General features: G+C 48.4%; 2 protein-coding genes across 5 annotated transcripts; one reads left to right on the forward strand and one right to left on the reverse strand.

The window, feature by feature from the left end:
* Window positions 1-43: 43 nt before the first annotated feature.
* Window positions 44-6,326, reverse strand: TMCO6 (transmembrane and coiled-coil domains 6). 4 transcript variants are annotated; one of them, XM_080676207.1, is made up of 12 exons: window positions 6,140-6,326; window positions 5,905-6,017; window positions 3,602-3,717; window positions 3,327-3,510; window positions 2,976-3,080; window positions 2,729-2,814; window positions 2,386-2,502; window positions 2,034-2,145; window positions 1,735-1,921; window positions 1,498-1,592; window positions 705-872; window positions 44-454 (listed from the first exon to the last, which is right to left on the reverse strand). In XM_080676207.1, exons 1-12 carry the CDS (start codon window positions 6,282-6,284, stop codon window positions 341-343), a joined length of 1,542 nt encoding a protein of 513 aa, XP_080532333.1. In that variant the 5' UTR covers window positions 6,285-6,326; the 3' UTR covers window positions 44-340. The 4 variants fall into 4 exon arrangements, 3 of the variants coding, with proteins under 3 accessions (XP_080532333.1, XP_080532335.1, XP_080532334.1); XR_013960987.1 differs by lacking the exon at window positions 1,498-1,592; XM_080676209.1 differs by lacking the exon at window positions 3,327-3,510 and having other exon boundaries at window positions 6,140-6,315.
* A 6,772-nt stretch (window positions 6,327-13,098) lies between these two features.
* Window positions 13,099-15,154, forward strand: CD14 (CD14 molecule). The gene is made up of 2 exons (XM_080674310.1): window positions 13,099-13,311; window positions 13,400-15,154. The coding sequence occupies exons 1-2, from the start codon at window positions 13,120-13,122 to the stop codon at window positions 14,492-14,494; spliced, it is 1,287 nt and encodes a 428-aa protein (XP_080530436.1). The 5' UTR covers window positions 13,099-13,119; the 3' UTR covers window positions 14,495-15,154.
* Window positions 15,155-17,427: the final 2,273 nt, after the last annotated feature.

The following is a 17,427-nucleotide window of genomic DNA, read 5'->3' on the forward strand; positions in this document are numbered from 1 at the left end:
ACCCTCTAGCCCTTATTATGCAACCACTGACGCAAAGCAGTTTAATATAAAAATAAGACTTTATTCTGCCCCATCAAAAGCTACCAGCTGCTAAAGCAAAACAAAACAAAAAAGATTCCAGGGCCCCAGAGTAAGTAGACCACACCCACTTCCCTCTAATCCTGTATGGACAGAGTGCTGAGTGAAAGGGAGGGCTGGAGTCTAAAGGTCTTGGTTTAGGCTTAGATGTGGAATCAGAGAACATGAGGCCTCATTAACCCTCCCACCACCATAAGGGGCTCCATGGGGTACAGAAGCTGGGGGATGGGGGAGTGGAGTAAAGTGACACTGAGAAGCCAGGTCATCTATGAAGAACTGTCTGCTGGAGAGCATGCACTCGGTCCTGGAGCTGTGCTTCCTCCTCGTGCCTTTTAAGGGCCTGCAGCCCTGATTGCTGCAGGAAGGCCTGGGCAGCCTAAAGGCAGGGAAGAAAAGGATTCCGTACCTGGGTCTCTGTGCCCTAATACTCAATTACCAGAGCATTATGGGTTAGCCCACCTCTTCTTGGGAAAGGGTACATTCCCTGCAAGAGGATGTAGGCTCTGACCTGGACATATAGACTAGCTTGGTCCAGAGAAGTGGCTATAGTTAGGACTGGAAGAAAAGGGGCCATGGTGAGACTAGAAGCTTCAGATCAAGGATTGAGAACAGGACCAGAAACCAACCTCTGGCCGGTAGAGGAACAGCAGTTGCAGCAGCTCCAAACTCTGGCCTACTACTTCAGTGTCAGAGAAGGCCAATGTGTCCAGCAAGGAGGAGAGCAGGGGCCCTGGCCACAGATGCCAGCAATAAGCAGGACCCTTCTCTGCAACGTTGCACAGAACTGTGAGCACCTGTAGAGAGATGTATATACACAGTCCCCACAAAGGATGAAACCCAATGACAGCAAAAAATATATAGAGTTCTGACCACATGCCCAAGGCACTGTGCCAAGCAATTTTATTTATTTATTTTTAAATATATATATATTTTTTATTGATATTTCACAGAGAGGAAGGGAGAGGGATAGAGGGCTAGAAACATCGATGAGAGAGAAACATCGATCAGCTGCCTCCTGCACACCTCTCACTGAGGATGTGCCCACAACCAAGGTACATGCCCCTGACCGGAATCGAACCCGGGACCTTTCAGTCCGCAGGCGGACGCTCTATCCGCTGAGCCAAACCGGTTTCGGCTGTGCCAAGCAATTTTATAAGCAAGTTCTGTAATCTCCACAACTGCCCTTAGGTAGTAGTATTATTCCTAATTATAAACCAGGAAACAAGCTTAAGATGGTTAGTTGATTTTCCCAAGAATAGTATCTAGTAAACCAATTTAGGAATTCATACCTAGATGGGTCTAGCCCTGAGGCCATCCATACTATAGCACCTGCCAGCTCTCAGATAAGGGCACTTCTGAGCTCCTACTGTTTATACTTCAGCCACTAGACCTTGGGCTCAGATGACTCCCAATACCTACCAATACGCTCACTACATTAGATACTGGCAACAACTGCAAGAGAGGCTTGATCAGATCCAGGGAGAGCAAGGAGGTACAGATGCTAGGGCTGTTTGCTGGAAGGAAAAAGATCAGGATGAAGTCCCCCTAACTGCAGCCTGAAAATGCCCCCTCTCAATCCTACCCACCTCAGTCCAAAGCACAAGGAAATTTTCCCAGTATCTAAAGGTACAGCCTATGCAAGATTATGGCTCTTACCAGTGAGGTTATTAAGAAGCCAAAGGCCCTCAGGAAGCAGGCTGGGGTGTTTCTGGAGGAGGAACTGCAGAAGGATAAATAGGGATACCACGACACGCTCATCTCTGAGCTGCACTTGCCCTTCCCCAGCTTCCACCGCTTCCTCCGTTAGCAAGTTGCTTAGACACCGAAGCACAGGGCACACCAGCTGCAAAGACAAGTTGGGGGTCAGGTATAAGGAGGAAGGGACTCCCTGCACACTGGAAGAGGAACAATAGGAAGAAAGGTTGCGCAGATCTTGACCTGTCCTCTTCACCTACCAACTCCAGTCCTGCATCTTCAGAACTCTGGACAGTCCCAGCCAAGTACAACAGTAGCAGCCCCAGAGTGGAGACAGCCCCATGGGTGATGAGCAGGGCATTATTGACCTGGCTGGGCAATAAGAAGCAAGTAATTACTAAGCCATTTCTACCTTTAAGCTTGCAAACAGCCTAGGTCTGTGGGTTTCCTGGATTACAAGAAGAGAAGACCAGGAAAGGAAGACCTTCCATGGAATTATTGAGAGGGGGCATTTTCACCACAATAATTCCAGAAACCAAAGTTCAAACACCTGAGTGGCAAGAAGGGAACCCTTGAAAGGTCTGTGGTACTTTCTCAACTGGCCTGTGTTACCTGCAGATGATGTAGTGAAGGCACCAGGCAAACTCCACAGCGACCCCAGGGTTCAGCTTTGGTCCAGGTTGCAATAGTCGCAGCATATGCTGGGGAATAGGGGAGGCCAGGACAGAACTGCAGGCAGAAAGAGCTCTGATTAGAAACCACAGAAGGCAAGATGGCAGTCACTCTTCCCAAACCCTAATAGCAGGTGGGAAAGTGTCCAAACCCAAAGCCCTTCCCAGCCAGCTACATGGGGTTAAATGTACAACAGCGTTGGAACCAGACTTGATCAGGTCTTGGGGGCTACACTACCAAATGGGTAACTCCTGACGGCACATCTGGAGACAGTACTACTTACGGGATGATCTTCTTTGGCGCTTCCTTAGCCTGCAGGAGCTGGGACAAGGCATATCCAAGGGCTTCTAGCACAGTCAGATGGGGGGACTAGAAGGAGACAGGGTAGAGATCTGGCTCTGGAAGCTAGGCCGGAAGATTTCCAACCCCTTAGCATATGGCAGTGGCTGGAACTGCCTAATCAAAGCAGCTGGGGCATGTGGAAAGAAGTAAGGGGAGGGCTGTTCAGGAAAGCCAGGGTGGACACTCACCTGGATGCAGGAAGCCAAGGCTGGAACAATGCCCTGTGGCAGGAGCTGCCTTCTCCCAGCTTCACTCTCCACAATCAGGTTACCCAGTGTATACAGACAGAGCTCCTGAGAACAGAACAAAAGCACTGGGCTTGGCCCATGTCAAGCCAGGGTGGAGGTGGGGATGGGGAAGATGGAGCAGCCCTGTTCTTGAGGCCCTGGGTACAGGAGGATAGAAGATGATGGGTGTGTACATGGCTGTGGGCATCAGGGGAAAAAGGTTTTCTTCTCCCCACCTGCCAGCTCAAACTGGACCCAAAGACACAATTTTTAAACTCAAACCAAAAACAAAGTAGAAGTGACAGAGCTTACTATAAGGTCTGAGCTGTGACCGGCGAGGTAGGTGAGAAGGTAGGACGTGGCTGGCAGGCAGGCCTCAGCCACCTCAGACTGCTCGGAATGAGAGAGCTCATGAAGGCACCGAGCCGCCTCAAGCTGCAACAGGGCCTGGTTGCTGGTCAGGAGCCCAACCAGGGTCCGCATGCTGCCCTCCAGCCTACATGAGTGAGTACCAGAGCACTGCTCAGCCTGTGGCCCCTCCCCTCCACACTCCTATCCATTCCTTAGAACCCCAGCCACCCACTGACCTGATGAAGGTCTGCTGTGTCTCTGGGTGCTGCAAGCCTCGACGAAGGCTGATCAGAGCTCCTTCTCTCTCCTTTTCCTCTGTCCCCCGCTGGGCTAACGACAGGAACTGCTGGATCTAGAGACCAGGGCAGGGAGAGATGGCAACACACAGTTGCCAGAAAGCAAATCAAGACCTGCTCTGCCTACTTCATCTGTGAGCCTTCCAATATTGCACCATCCCTAGAACTTGTCATTCACACTAATATGGCTAGTAAGTGCCAACAGTGCAGTAGAGTGGAAAGAAGAGGGAATCAGCCCAGCCACTTACTCTATAAAGGACCTAAACATCAGTTTCTCACCTGAAAAAAAATAGAAGTAACTTCTATCTTGTTTTCTTACAGGGTTATTTCAAGGATAATATTGAAATCTCTCAGCCTGGCATAACCTATGCTTCATCATTCTCCCCATGCAGCCTGTACCCTAACACCTAGCATAACATGACTTTTTAGTGCTGCCAAGATTTTGCACTATCAACCCTGCTGGTGTAGCTCAGTGGTTGAGCGTTGACCTATGAACCAGGAGGTCACGGTTCAATTCCTGGTCAGGGCACATGCCTGAGTTGCGAGCTCGATCCCGAATTGCATGAGTGCAGAAGGCAGCCGATCAATGATTCTCTCTCATCATTGATGTTTTCTTTTCTCTCCCTCTCCCTTCTCTAAAATCAATAAAAATATATTTACTAGTAAAAAGAAAAGATTTTGCACAATCTATTTCTTCTGCCTGGCATACCCTCCACTTCCTTCAGATTTCTGCTCCTGTCACTGCCTTTGGGGGATCAGCCTTTTCTGGCTTCCTGTGGCAGACTTAGGGGTTTCTATTGTGCCTCATGTCTCTTTCATGGACTGTGAACACTTCAAAGAAAGGGACTCTCTTTTCCTCTTGTGTATCTCAGGACCCAGCACAGTTCTTGGCATAAAGTAAGTACACAATGAATAAATGGTATAACCCAGGTGTAAGTGCTTTGTAAAATGTATATGTAAACATAGATAATACAGCCCTGCCAGCGTGACTCAGTGGTTGAGTGTTGACCTATGAACCAGGAGGTCACGTTCAATTCCCAGTAGGGGCATATGCCTAGGTTGTGAGCCCAGTGATGATTCTCTCTCATCATTGATGTTTTCATCTCTCTCTCTCTCTCCCTCTCCCTTCCTCTCTGGAACCAATAAAAATATATTTAAAAACAAACAAACAAACAAAATGATAATATAAATGGGATGCCCAATGCTTGTTGAATGAATAAATGAACTAAAACCAATTCTTTCATTCACTTAATAAATACTGAGCATCTCCTATATGCCAAATATTGTGCAGGCATCTGAGTTTTCAATGATGACAAAGATAAGAGTCTAGGTTCCTGTGGACTTAAAAATTAGTTGGAGAAATGATAATACACAAATTAGACAGGATGATTAATATTCTGTAAACAGGTTGTTAAGACAAAATAGCAAAAGGGACCCACTTGAGATGCAGCAAAGGCAAAGGCCTTAAGACAGGAAAGAGCCTGGTATATTGTTCCAAAAACTGAAAAGGGGGCAGTTTGGCTGCGATGAGTAAGTTGATAAGGTTGGGGTTGGTAGAGGTTAGACCAGGCTGAACTTTATGGGTCACAGAAAGGAGTTTGGTCTCTATTTTTAAAAAAGGCATCTGACTGATGTATGAAGAATGAACTTGAGGGCGGCAAGCATAGATGCAGATGACCCATTCGGAGGCTGCAGTAAGTATCCACTGGGGGGTGGTGGAGAGCTGCGATGGGGAGGCATGTAAAACCTTCAGAGTTCTTGCCCTAAGGGGTTTGGCTCAGTGGATAGAGCCTCTGCCCAAGGACTGAAGGGTTCCCGGTTCCATTCCGAGGGCACGTACTTGGCCTTGGACGATCCCTGGCCCTGGACAGGGTGCATACACGAGGCAACCAATCGATGTGTCTCTCTAGTGATGTGACACATCGATTTTTCTCTCTGTCTTTCCCTCTCCCTCCCACTCTCTCTAAAACAAACAAACAAAATCAATGGAAAAATATCCTTGGGTGAGGATTTAAAAAAACACACAAAACTTCAGAGTTCTTTACGAGGTAAAAAACGGCCAGGCCTTGAAATACTGATGTGGGGATGAGTCGGGATGGGGTGGAGGTTGACATCCAGTTTCTGGCTTGGCCCACTGGAGGTTTTGAAGGGACCGCATTCAGGTTTGGGGACGACCTCGAGTACTCGAGGAAGGATTTGGCGCCAGCTTATATGGACCTCACCGCGCACCCTGACCCCCTCACCTCGGCTTCCCCGAGGATCGAGGCCACACATCTCCCTTCGGCTTCCTCTGGGGTGTCGTCTCTCAGCAGCCTCTTGCTGACCAGCTGCTGCTCCCTCCGTGCCCGCCGCAGTGCTGGGGACAAAGGAGTCGGCTGGGGGCAATGGAGGGGCACCCAGGACCCAGAACCCCATTTCCCACCCAGGGGCCTCCCACCGCCATACCCCCACCTTCCTGTGTTCCCTCCCCGCCCGCACCTGCCTCCCGCTCCCGCCGGCGGCGCCGCAGCTCCTCCACTCCGCATCCCACCGGCCTGAGAAGGCCTTGTCGTGGGCTCAACATGGTGTGGAGATGGAGGAAATTCCCACTGGACGGAAGGCTGGGAACGCAGTCCCCAAGCATAGAAGATGGCAGGGACGGCGCACCCGCGGCGCTGGGCGGAAGGAGGGGGGAAACAGGAGGAGTTCCGCGCGAAGGAAAGGCGGGGCCGAGGGGAGGAGCGGCCAGCGGCTGGGCGGGGCGAAGGGATGGGAGGGGTCAGGGGAGGGGAAGCCGGGCGAAGGGGGGGCGGGGGGAGCGGGGCGGGGCGGGGCGGGGCGGGGCGGGGCGGGGCGGGGCGGGGCGAAGGCAGAGGGTGGGATCTGGGCTGAGAGCCAAGCGAAAGTAGCACAGCCTTGTTTTCTCCCCAATTCTAGGAAAGAAAGAAAAGCCCTAGCCGGTTTGACTCAGTGGATAGAGCATCGCCTGCGGACTGAAGGGTCCCAGGTTCAATTCCCGCCAAAGGCACAGGCCCAGGTTGGGGGTTCGATCCCCAGTGAGGGGCGTGCAGGAGCCAATCAATTTGATTCTCGCTCATCATTGATATTTCTATCTCTCCCTCTCCCTTCCTCTCTGAAATCAATAAAAATGTACTTTAAAAAATAACATAAGAACGATAAATTTGTTTTAAAAAATTAGAGAAAGTAACTCAATCCTGACCTCTGCCGCCCCAGGCCAGTAAGCAAACTTCCCCATTCCTAACACACCCAGGAACATTCAAAACTAGCCCGAGCTCTAGGAAGATATAGGATACCATTTCACCAATAATTCATCGTGTTATTGGTGAGATGTTATCTGTACCCCCATCCACCCTACCTCAACCAGCACCTTTCGCGTAGATGAATGTTCACGATAACAATTATACCCATTTTACGCTGAGGAAAATGAGACAAATATAATTATTTCACTGGTCTGCACAAAAGAGAGTCGCACTGGGGGATGAGGGCTTGAGTGGGGGGGGGGGGTTGGAGGTTAATGGAGGGATGAGGATACATATGTAATACCTTATTCAATAAAGAAATTTAAAAAAAGTGAGTAGCATTATTTTTAGAATAAAGTAATTCACCAAGTTTTGAGCGCCACTGATTTACTAGGTACTGGGGAAACACTGGTGAGTTTAAAATTTTTTTTAATTTAATTTAGAGAGAGAGAGCAAAGGAGAGGGAGAAATAGAAACATCATGAGAGACAATCAACATCAACCAACATCCATCTGAAGCCTCAATGCACGCTCCCTACTGGCGATCGAGCTGGCAACCTGGGCATGTGTCCTGACCAGGATTCAAACCAGTGACCTCTTGGTGTATGGCTCCACACTCAACCACTGAGCCACACTGGCTGAGCCCAACATTGGTGAGTTTTATTATTTTAAAAATATATATTTTTATTGATTTCAGAGAGGAAGGAAGAGGGAGAGAGAGATAGAAACATCAATGATTAGAGAGAATCATTGATTGGCTGCCTCCTGAACGCCCCCTACTGGGGATCGAGCCCACAGCCCAGGCATGTGCCCTTGACTGGAATCGAACCCGGGACCCTTCAGTCTGTAGGCCCTTGCTCTATCCACTGAGCCAAATCAGCTAGGGCCGTGGTTGGCAAACTGCAGCTCACAAGCCACATGCGGCTCTTTGACCCCTTGAATGTGGCTCTTCCACAAAATACCATGGCCTGGGCGAGTCTATTTTGAAGAAGTGGCGTTAGAAGAAGTTTAAGTTTTAAAAATTTGGCTCTCAAAAGAAATTTCAATCGTTGTACTGTTGATATTTGGCTCTGTTGACTAATGATTTTGCCAACCACTGACTAGGGCAACACTGGTGAGTTTTAAAAGGTGTTCCTTGCCCTGGCTGGTGTGGGTCAGCAGTTAGAGCAGAGTTGTGAGGGTTCAATTCCCAGTCAAGGGCATGTACCTGGCTTCTATCCTGCCCAGTTGGGGCACGTGTGGGAGGCAACCAGTCAATGTATCTCTCTCACATTGATATTTCTTTCTCTCTCTACTTTCCTCCCTCCCTTCCACTCTCTCTAAAAAGCAATGAAAACAAAAAATAGCAGAAGTTCAGAAATCTGAGGTCCAGAAACTTGCCCAAGTCTGACAACCTCATGAATCTGGGATTCCATGCCTGGCTGTCTGAGCAGGGTCAGTGTACTGCAGGGTTAGTGTATTTAACACTGAGCTATGTTATCATCTTGGGGGCAGCGAGAACAGCACCAGGTGTTAGACCAGTGGGGTCAGACTAGACTTGGGTTCAGCAACCTTGGTACTTGAGTTCTGGCTATCAAAGAATTCAGAGCCAAGACTCAAACTATAAGAGAACATTCATTTAGAAAATCACAGAAGTAGAAGTAATTTGTAGAAGAAATGGGCTTAGGAAACAAGTTATAGAGGTAAAAGAAAGGGCCCTTAGAACTTAGAAGTGAGGAAGGTAAAGGTGACATGCCTGGGGAATGGGTAGGGGAGTGGGAAGGGAAAGGCCCTGGCATGTTCCTAGGAGGGAGAGCGCACTGGGTCCTCTGTCCTAAGGGTTTTAGGATGAAGATTTTAGGGGAGGTCCCAGGGGAAGATCTCACTAGCATATTCAGCAGTTTTCCAGGTGTTTCCTTTCAAGGTCTAGATCTCTATTGATTGGTCAGCACCAGGGCAGGAGGGTCTTTATTCAATGCAGCTGGTCCTAAGGTTAGCCATAGTATTACTTGTCCGGTTTTGCTGTCTGGAGCTGAAATAAAACTGAGGTCTAGATGTTATCTCTAGGGAGGAAAGGTCAGGGGGTCCAAACCACATGGCCAGTGATATGCTAAGGGAGAAAAGGTCATCCTGCAGATGAGGTCTCACCTTACAATTGCCCATTGCTAGGCACTGGGGCTTTCCACCCTATGGAGCTTTCTGTACCTGGACCATAGTCCTTGCTCTGCTTGCATCTGTCTAACTGCCTACTACAACCTGGCCTGGCCTTGGGCATGGCTCAGGATATCAGGGCATTTCCAACAGGACACACAGGGGGAAATGAGGCCTCCTTGTTTTGATTGGGGATGGATATGAAGCTATTTCTGGAAAATAAAAGAATTCAAACATTTTTCATATAAGCTCTTTACCCAGAAATTAGAAGGTGGAGAACTGGGAGGAACATTGTAAAAGTGTTAACAAAAAAAAAACTTCCATGGCTGAAAGCTTTTTTATTTTATTTATTTTGTAAAGGTTTTTTAAAAAATATTTTTAATTGATTTCAAAGAGGAAGGGAGAGGGAGAGAGAGAGAAACATCAATGATGAGAAAGATTGGCTGCCTCCTCGTGCCTGCAACCCAGGCATGTGCCCTTGACTGGAATGGAACCTGGGACCCTTCAGTCCGAAGGCTGATGCTCTATCCACTGAGCCAAACCAGCTAGGACTAAAAGCTTTTTCAAAATAAAGGTTTTTGTTTTTTGGGTTTTTTTTAACCATATGCTAGCCAGAAAAGGACCAGGCCCTGGGGCATGAAGTCTAAACCACCGGCAGTATGGCTAGGTGGAGAAGGCAACATGTCCATTATCCTGGAGTTGACAGGCTCTTTTGTACATTATGTTTTGGGGAACAAAGATGTAAGTTGTTTAAAAGAATTTACATTGGGCCTGACTAGTGTAGCTCAGTGGTTGAGAGTTGAACTAGGATTCCTGGTAAGGCACGTGCCTGGGTTGGGCTGGATCCCCAGTAGGGGGCATGAAGGAAGTAGCTGATTATGATGTTTCTCTCTGGTTGATGTTTATATCTCTCTATCCCTCTCCCCCTGCCTCAAATCAATAAAAATATATTTTTAATAAAAGAATTTACATTGGTTATAGATAAGGGGAGGTGAGGAAAGGTGAAGTGGAGGCAGTTCTATGATAAGGTGCACAGTCTGTAAAAAAGAAATATTTACTGATTAAAAAAAAAAATCCTCAGCCCTAGCTGGTTTGGCAAGTGGATAGATTGTCAGTCTGTGGACTAAAAGGTCCTGGTTTAATTCCAGTCAAGGGCTCATGCCTGGGTTGCAGGCGTGATTCCCAGTAGGGGGCATGCAGGAGGCAGATGATCAGTGATTCTCTCTCATCACTGATGTTTCTATCTCTCACTCCCTTCCTCTCTGAAGTCAATAAAAATATATTTAAAAAATCTTCTATATATATAAGTCCAGTGACTGGAATGGAGGAACAACCAGAATGACCGGTGGCTATGATGCACACTGTGGCTGTCAACCAGCCTGATCCGGGCCCTGATCAGCTCCCCACCCCCGCCTGGCTAGCTTGCCCCAACACCCCGATCGGTGGTAGGGCTGGCTGGCCAACTGCCTGCAGCCCCTCCCCCTGGCTGGCCCAGCTCAATGGGCCCCCATGGGGCAGGCCAGCCGGACCCCACCCATGCACGAATTCATGCACTGGGCCTCTAGTAAATAAATAAATCCTCACCTCAGGATATATTTTGATTGATTTTGAGAATGAAAGAAAGCGAGAGAAATATCAATCAGGTTGCCTCTCCCACACGCCTCAACCAGGAATCAAACCCACAACCTAGGTAAATGTCCTAACTGGGAATAAAGCCCATAACCTTTTGTTGTATGGGAAGACACTCCAACTAACTGAGCCACCCTGCCAGGGCAAAATATGTACTTCTTTTGCTTGGTTACAAACAACAGTTCTAAATGTTCATGTGTATGCAGGGTGCAATGGTCTACTGGTTGAATAGGCACCTGGAGGTTCATTCAAAACTCCAGCACACATTCAGGAGTGTGAGCAGTCTTTTGTTATTTGGTCCATAGCTATTAACTAGTTAACTATTCCTGTCGCTTTCTCTCACTCTCTGGTCACTGAAGTTTTTATTTAGATCATTTCAGAATTTTTCTCTTGTCAAAGAATAAACCCTACCCCACCCTCTGGGATACTTTTTCTTTTTCTTGTCAAAACAAGTGAATTACTAATTAATCCTCACTTAACATTGTCCATCCCTTCCTTCCTAGGATACAGGAATTGTGTTGGGGGAAGGCAAGGGAGAACTAGGTGAAAGTGGGAAAATCTATAATAATAAAAGTATAATATGCTAATTAGATCAGACAGCCAAACAACCTTCCGGACATCATTCCGGCTGTCCTTCTGGATGAAGCCACAGCGGGGGGGGGGGGGAGGGGGGGGCGGGGGGCAAGGCAGAGGCAGTTAGGGGTGATCAGGCAGGCAAGCAAGCAGTCAGGGGCGATGAGGCAGGCAGGCAGAGGCAGTTAGGGGCAGTGAGGCAGGCAGGCGAGTGGTTAGGAATGATTAGGCAGGTAGGCGAGCAGTTAGGGGCATCAGGCAGGCAGGCAGAGTGGTTAGGGGCGATCAGGCAGGCAGGCAGAGGGGTTAGGGATGATCAGGCAGGCAGCAGAGGGGTTAGGGACGATCAGGCAGGCAGGCAGAGTGGTTATGGGCGATCAGGCAGGCAGGCAGGCGAGTGGTTAGGGGTGATCACGCAGGCAGGCAGACATCCCCTGAGGGATCCTGGATTGGGAGAGGGTGCAGGCCGGGCCGAAGGACCTCCCCTCCCGTTCATGAATTTCATGCACCTGGCCTCTAGTTGTGTTATAAATATCTAGTTTCTCAATTGCAGGATGGGGGAATGAAAACTATAAGAGTACAAGTTGCTTGGCTAATGTGTTTCTATTAAACACGTCTACTTAGGAAAGCTATTACTTTCAATTAAAAAAACACATTTATTTGAGAGAGAGAGAGAGAAGCATTGATTTGTTGTTCCACTTATTTATGCCTTCATTGGTTGATTCTTGTATTGCTTTATCTCCTGGAACCTTGGCTTATCCAGATGATGTTTTAACTGAACTACTCAGCCAGAGCTTAAAACCTAGAACTGTATTATTTATTACTAGAGGCCCAGTGCACGAATTTGTGCATGGGTGGGGTCTAGCCACCCCCATTGGGGGGGGGGCGGGGACCTATCGGGGGCAGGGCTGGTCAGGGGGCGGTGCTGCAGGCTGTTGGCGGGCGGGCCCTGCCCCCTGGTTGAACTCTCAGTGGAGGAGACAATTTGCATATTAGTCTTTTATTATATAGGAGAGGTGGGAGTGACCAGAAAGAAACAACCAGTTGTCTCCCTCACCAGGGATCAAACCTGCAACCTGGGTATGTGCCCTGACCAGGAATCAAACTGGGGACAACACTCAACCAACTGGGCCACACAAGCCAGGGCAAAAGCTATAACTTTCTTAATCAACAAAGTTAAACAAAGAACAAGTCAGAAAAAAAAAAAAAAAGGAAGGAGAGTTGTTCTTCAGATAAACTTCCTTCTCTTGAATTTAATTTCCAGCCCTTCGAGTCAATAGTTGAAGTTTGCAGTCTCTTCCACAAAATATCCAGCTAAATACCCAATGATAATCAGGGTATTGGACTTGGACAACAGGAGGTTAATAGTAACCACCAAGACTAGGGAAAAGTCAAGGAAACTACCCAGATTGAGTCGTGGGATATAGGCAGGGGAGGCAAGAGTCCTGGTGGGCTGGGCCAGCCAGGCTCAGTGGTTGAGCATCCACCTATGAACTAGGAGTCAGGGCTGGATTCCCCCTCAGTGCATACCCCCGGGTTTCAGTCTTGATCCACAGACATTCAGGAGGCAGTTGATCAATGATCCTCTCTCATCATTGATGTTTCCATCTTTCTCTTCCTCTTTGAAATATATATATATATATATATATATATATATATATATATATATATATATATATATATATATATTTAAAAGGATCCTGGTGGGAAGCACTGGGGATCTTCCTTTCTCCAAATCCACCAGACAAGCCTCGGGCTCCTGAGTCATCAAGACTGCCTGGGGCAGAGCACACTAGAGGTCCTGCGGGATCCTTCCTGTTACGCCCCTCCTCCCAGCAACATCCTTCGTTGCAAAATTTCCGAGGTTAATGAATAGAGTGGTGAAGGGATGTGGGGAGTGACCAGGGTTCACAGAGGAGGGAACACAGTGACGTTCCTGGGGTTACAAAAACTCTCAGAGGCTGCCAAAGGGCGTGTGGAGCCTGGAAGCCGGCGAGTGCTGCCATACAGGAAAGAAGCCAGAGCCCTTCCCAGAGCCCTGAGGACCTATCGCAGAGGCTCTGAGGACCTATCGACCATGGTGAGTGTACGGTCTTGGGGCCGAACAGGGGCTACTCGAAGAATCCCAGGGACCGCTGGGGCCGCCTTGACCTCCGCTCTCTTCGCAGGTGCGTGCGCCCTGTCGGCGGCTGCTGCTGCTGCTGCTGCCACTGCTTCACGTCTGGGCGACCACGCCAGAGCCCTGCGAGGTGGACGACGACGATTTCCGTTGCGCCTGCAACTTCACGGATCCGGAGCCCGACTGGTCCAGCGCCTACCAGTGTGTGAGTGCCGTGGAGGTGGAGATCCGTGGCGGTGGCCGCAGCCTGAAAGAGTTTGTCAAGTTCGCTGACACCAACCCGAAGCAGTACGCTGACGTGGTCAAGGCTCTGCGTTTGCGGCGACTCACGGTGGGTGCTGCACAGGTTCCTGCTCTGCTTCTGTTCTCCCTCCTTCGTGGGCTTGGGTCCTCCCGCCTCAACCAACTAACCCTCGAGGACTTGGAAGTAATCGGCCCGACGCCGCCACCGCCTCTGGAAGCCACTGGACCTGCGCTTTCCACCCTCAGTATCCGTAATGTGTCGTGGGCAGCAGGGAGTGCCTGGCTGGCAGAACTGCAGCTGTGGCTCAAGCCGGGCCTCAAAGTATTGAACATTGCGCAAGCACACTCGCTCGCCTTTTCCTGCGCAGACCTCCGCACCTTCACCTCCCTCACCACCCTAGACCTGTCTGACAATCCTGGACTGGACGAGCGCGGACTGACTGCGGCTCTCTGTCGGAACAAGTTCCCGGCCCTCCAGGAGCTAGCGCTTCGCAACACTGGGATGCAGACTCCCAGCGGCGTGTGCGCGGCGCTGGCGGCGGCAGGTGTGCAACCGCACCACTTAGACCTCAGCCACAACAGGCTGCGCGCCGGGGCACCTGACGCTCCCAGGTGCATCTGGCCGAGCGCTCTGAGCTCTCTCAACCTGTCATTCGCTGGCCTGGAGCAGGTGCCTATAGGACTGCCGGCCGAGCTCAACGCGCTTGATCTCAGCTGCAACAGGCTGAGCAGAGAGCCGCGGCCAGATGAGCTGCCCAAGGTGAGGGACCTGACCCTGGCCGGGAATCCCTTTCAGGACCCGAAGAACTCTGGTGTGGTCACAGCCTGTGAGCATTTGATTCAGGCCCTGGGGGTGTCAGGAACTATGGTGCTGCTTCAAGGGGCCAGGTCCTTGGCCTAAGGCTCAGGAGAGAAGAATGGTTTGGCTCAGATTGCCCTAGTTCCGGAGGATCCTCCTCCAGACCTCTCAACCAACCACTTCTCTGCCCCCTATTCATTAAAATCTTAAACAACAGTCCTTGTCATTCACTGAACAGGTGTTTGCTGCGTGTCTGCTATGTGTTGGGCACAGTGTTGGATGGGGAATCCATTATACTGAGACTTTCTTTATCCCAACTCCTCAGAAACCACACCTGTCTAAGTAAAGGACTTCAGGGGCAGAGGGGCAGGGAAACGTTGCCTGTCTGGGGCTGTGTAGAAGAAATAAGGAGTTTCTGTGCAATCCAGGCTTTCTGAGCAGAATACTGGTGCTTGTGTTAAAGGGTGTTGGAATAGTAAATATAGCTAGGAAGATGCATTCATCCCTCCGCATTTTCCATGAGCCAGCTAGTCCCTTACAAAAATGTTAAAACCCAGAGCCATTTGCTGTCTCTTTCTCACTTACTCTCTCTTTCTCTGTGTCTCTGAGAGAGGAGGAACAGCTATGTCAGCGGTCTACATAAACTCTGAGTTTCATAATTTTAAGATTTCTCTCCTGCTGTGGCTTCCACTGTGTCATGTGATGAGGAATTTGAGCATGGGGAAGTGATGCAAGATGCTGTCATTAAACAGTCCATCTCAGAAACAGAGGTTTTGTGATTGTGTTAGCATACGTGTGTACTGTATAACTGTTTCAGGCTGGCTCTTTGATTTGCAAATAGAGTAACATCTTAGACCTTCACAGCTTCTTAGATCCATCACAAGGCAATTAACGAGATGTGCCCCTGATCCACATTATCTGAGACCCAGGACATCAACCAAGAGGTGCTGTTCTTTCTAAGACTTCCTTGTTCATGAAATCTAGGAGACTAGATACCTGCCTCACAGGGTGGGAGGAGGCATGCAAATGCAAGCACAGCCCTCCAGCCTGCCTCACTCCAGTGTCCAGAACCACACTGATAGGAATGGAGAATGAAAATTAACATTGATGGGAGTGTTTCGTGGGTCACTCAACCATAGACTCAAAGAATCCTCGGAACAGCTAAATAAACTGCCAACCTCAGTCAGGAAAACCCACTGGAGTATCCTAAAGGGGACTTTATCCAGCCTGTTGGGACATTTCTAGTATCAGAGAGTTAACTACCTTAAGCAGTATCTTACATTGAATAGCTCTTTACCAAACAGTTATAGAGCCCCTGTTTCACCTCAGGCCCTGTGCTGGGAGCCTGGTGTAACAAACATACGTCAGAAACATCCATGCCCTTGGGGAATTCTCAATCCAGTAAAAGAGTCATACACAAAAGGTAGTTGTGATTCAGTGAGTGGGAAGGATCAACTCTTTGAGGGAAGGTGTGGTCCTCTGGAAGGCTGTACAGAAGGCAAGGCATTTAATGTGGGTCTTGAGAGGTGCCTGCCATTTTCTCAGGAAGGACATCCCAAGCAAACACGGACAGCATGTGAAAAGGCTCAGAAATCTGAAATTACATGGCCAAATCTGGGAATTATAGCTGATTAGGTAGGGCTGAAGACCATGGTGATGGAAGCTGAAGCATTCATTCAAGTGCTTATACGTGTCAGGCACTAGGTTAAACCCTGTGAATATTGCAGGAATAAAGCAGAAGTTCTTGTTTGTACGGAGTTCAGATTCCAGTTGGCTGATGGGGGTGAGAGGAAGATAATAAACATATATCAGACTTTGACAAGTGCTATGAAGAGAAAGGAGACAGAGTGTTGAGTATTGATATGTTATATAGGATTGTTAGGGAAGGCTTCTCTCTGATAGAGGATTTTTGTACAGATACACAAGTGAATTGGGAGAGAGAGCTTGAGAATATGCGGGGGGGGGTGGGGGCGAAGCAAATACAAACATTCTGAGGTCTTTGAAATGTTCAAGAAAGCTATAAGGAGGTCAGTGTGGCTGAAAGAGAGTAAGCAGAGGTGGTGGGAAGAATGGTAAGAAATTGAAGAGTGGCAGGGCCAGATCATAGGGCCTTGTAAAGCAATGCTACTCAAAATATGGTCCAAAGCAAGGCCAGTCTGCAAATTGTTTATTACTGCACTATGAGAGATAAGTAAAAAAAATCAAGAATAAGTATTATAAAACTTTATAAAATTTCACACTGCAGCAATATTTCTATTATATTTTACAAAAGTATTATCTGCAATGGATTGGAACTTTAAAACAAAAACTTGGTCTCATGCCACAGAAAGGTTGAGAAACACTTAAATATGTGCCATCTCTCTCCTCTGACCTTAGAGGGAAAGTTTTCAGTCTTTCACTATTGAGTATGCTATGTTCACTGGTTTGTTTGTTTTTAATTGATTTTTAGAGAGAGAGGAAGGAAGAGAGAGAAAAAAAAATGTTGACGTGAGAGTGAAACATCAATTGGCTGACTCTTATACAACCCCTATCAGGGATCAAGCCCACAACCTGACCGGGAATCAAAACAGGGCAAACTTTGGTGCATGGGACAACACCCAATCAACTAAGCCACATCAGGCAGTGTATGTTCATTGGCTTTTGTTGTTGTTTTTGTTAATCATCACTTGAGGATACTGTCCATTGGTTTTTAGAGAGAGTGAAAGAGAGGGGGAGAGACACACAGAGAGAAACATTGATGTGAGAGAGACACATTGATTGGTTGCCTCCTGCACACCCCGACCAGGGCCAGTAGTCGAGATTACAATAGAGGTACATACCCTTGACTGGAATTGAACTTTCGACCCTTCAGTCCACAGGCTGATGCTCTATCCACTAAGCCAAATGGGCTAAGGCTCATTGGTTTTTAAGATGAGAGAAATAGCATGGCTATGTGCAGATGGGAATAATCTAGTAGAGAAGGAAAACTTGATGATTCAGGAGAAAGAAGAGAGTCATGCTGGAGGACTGTCCTTTGAGTAGATAAAAGGGCATGG

Source organism: Plecotus auritus (assembly GCF_963455305.1).
Source record: "Plecotus auritus genome assembly, chromosome: 6".
Lineage (NCBI taxonomy): Eukaryota > Metazoa > Chordata > Mammalia > Chiroptera > Vespertilionidae > Plecotus > Plecotus auritus.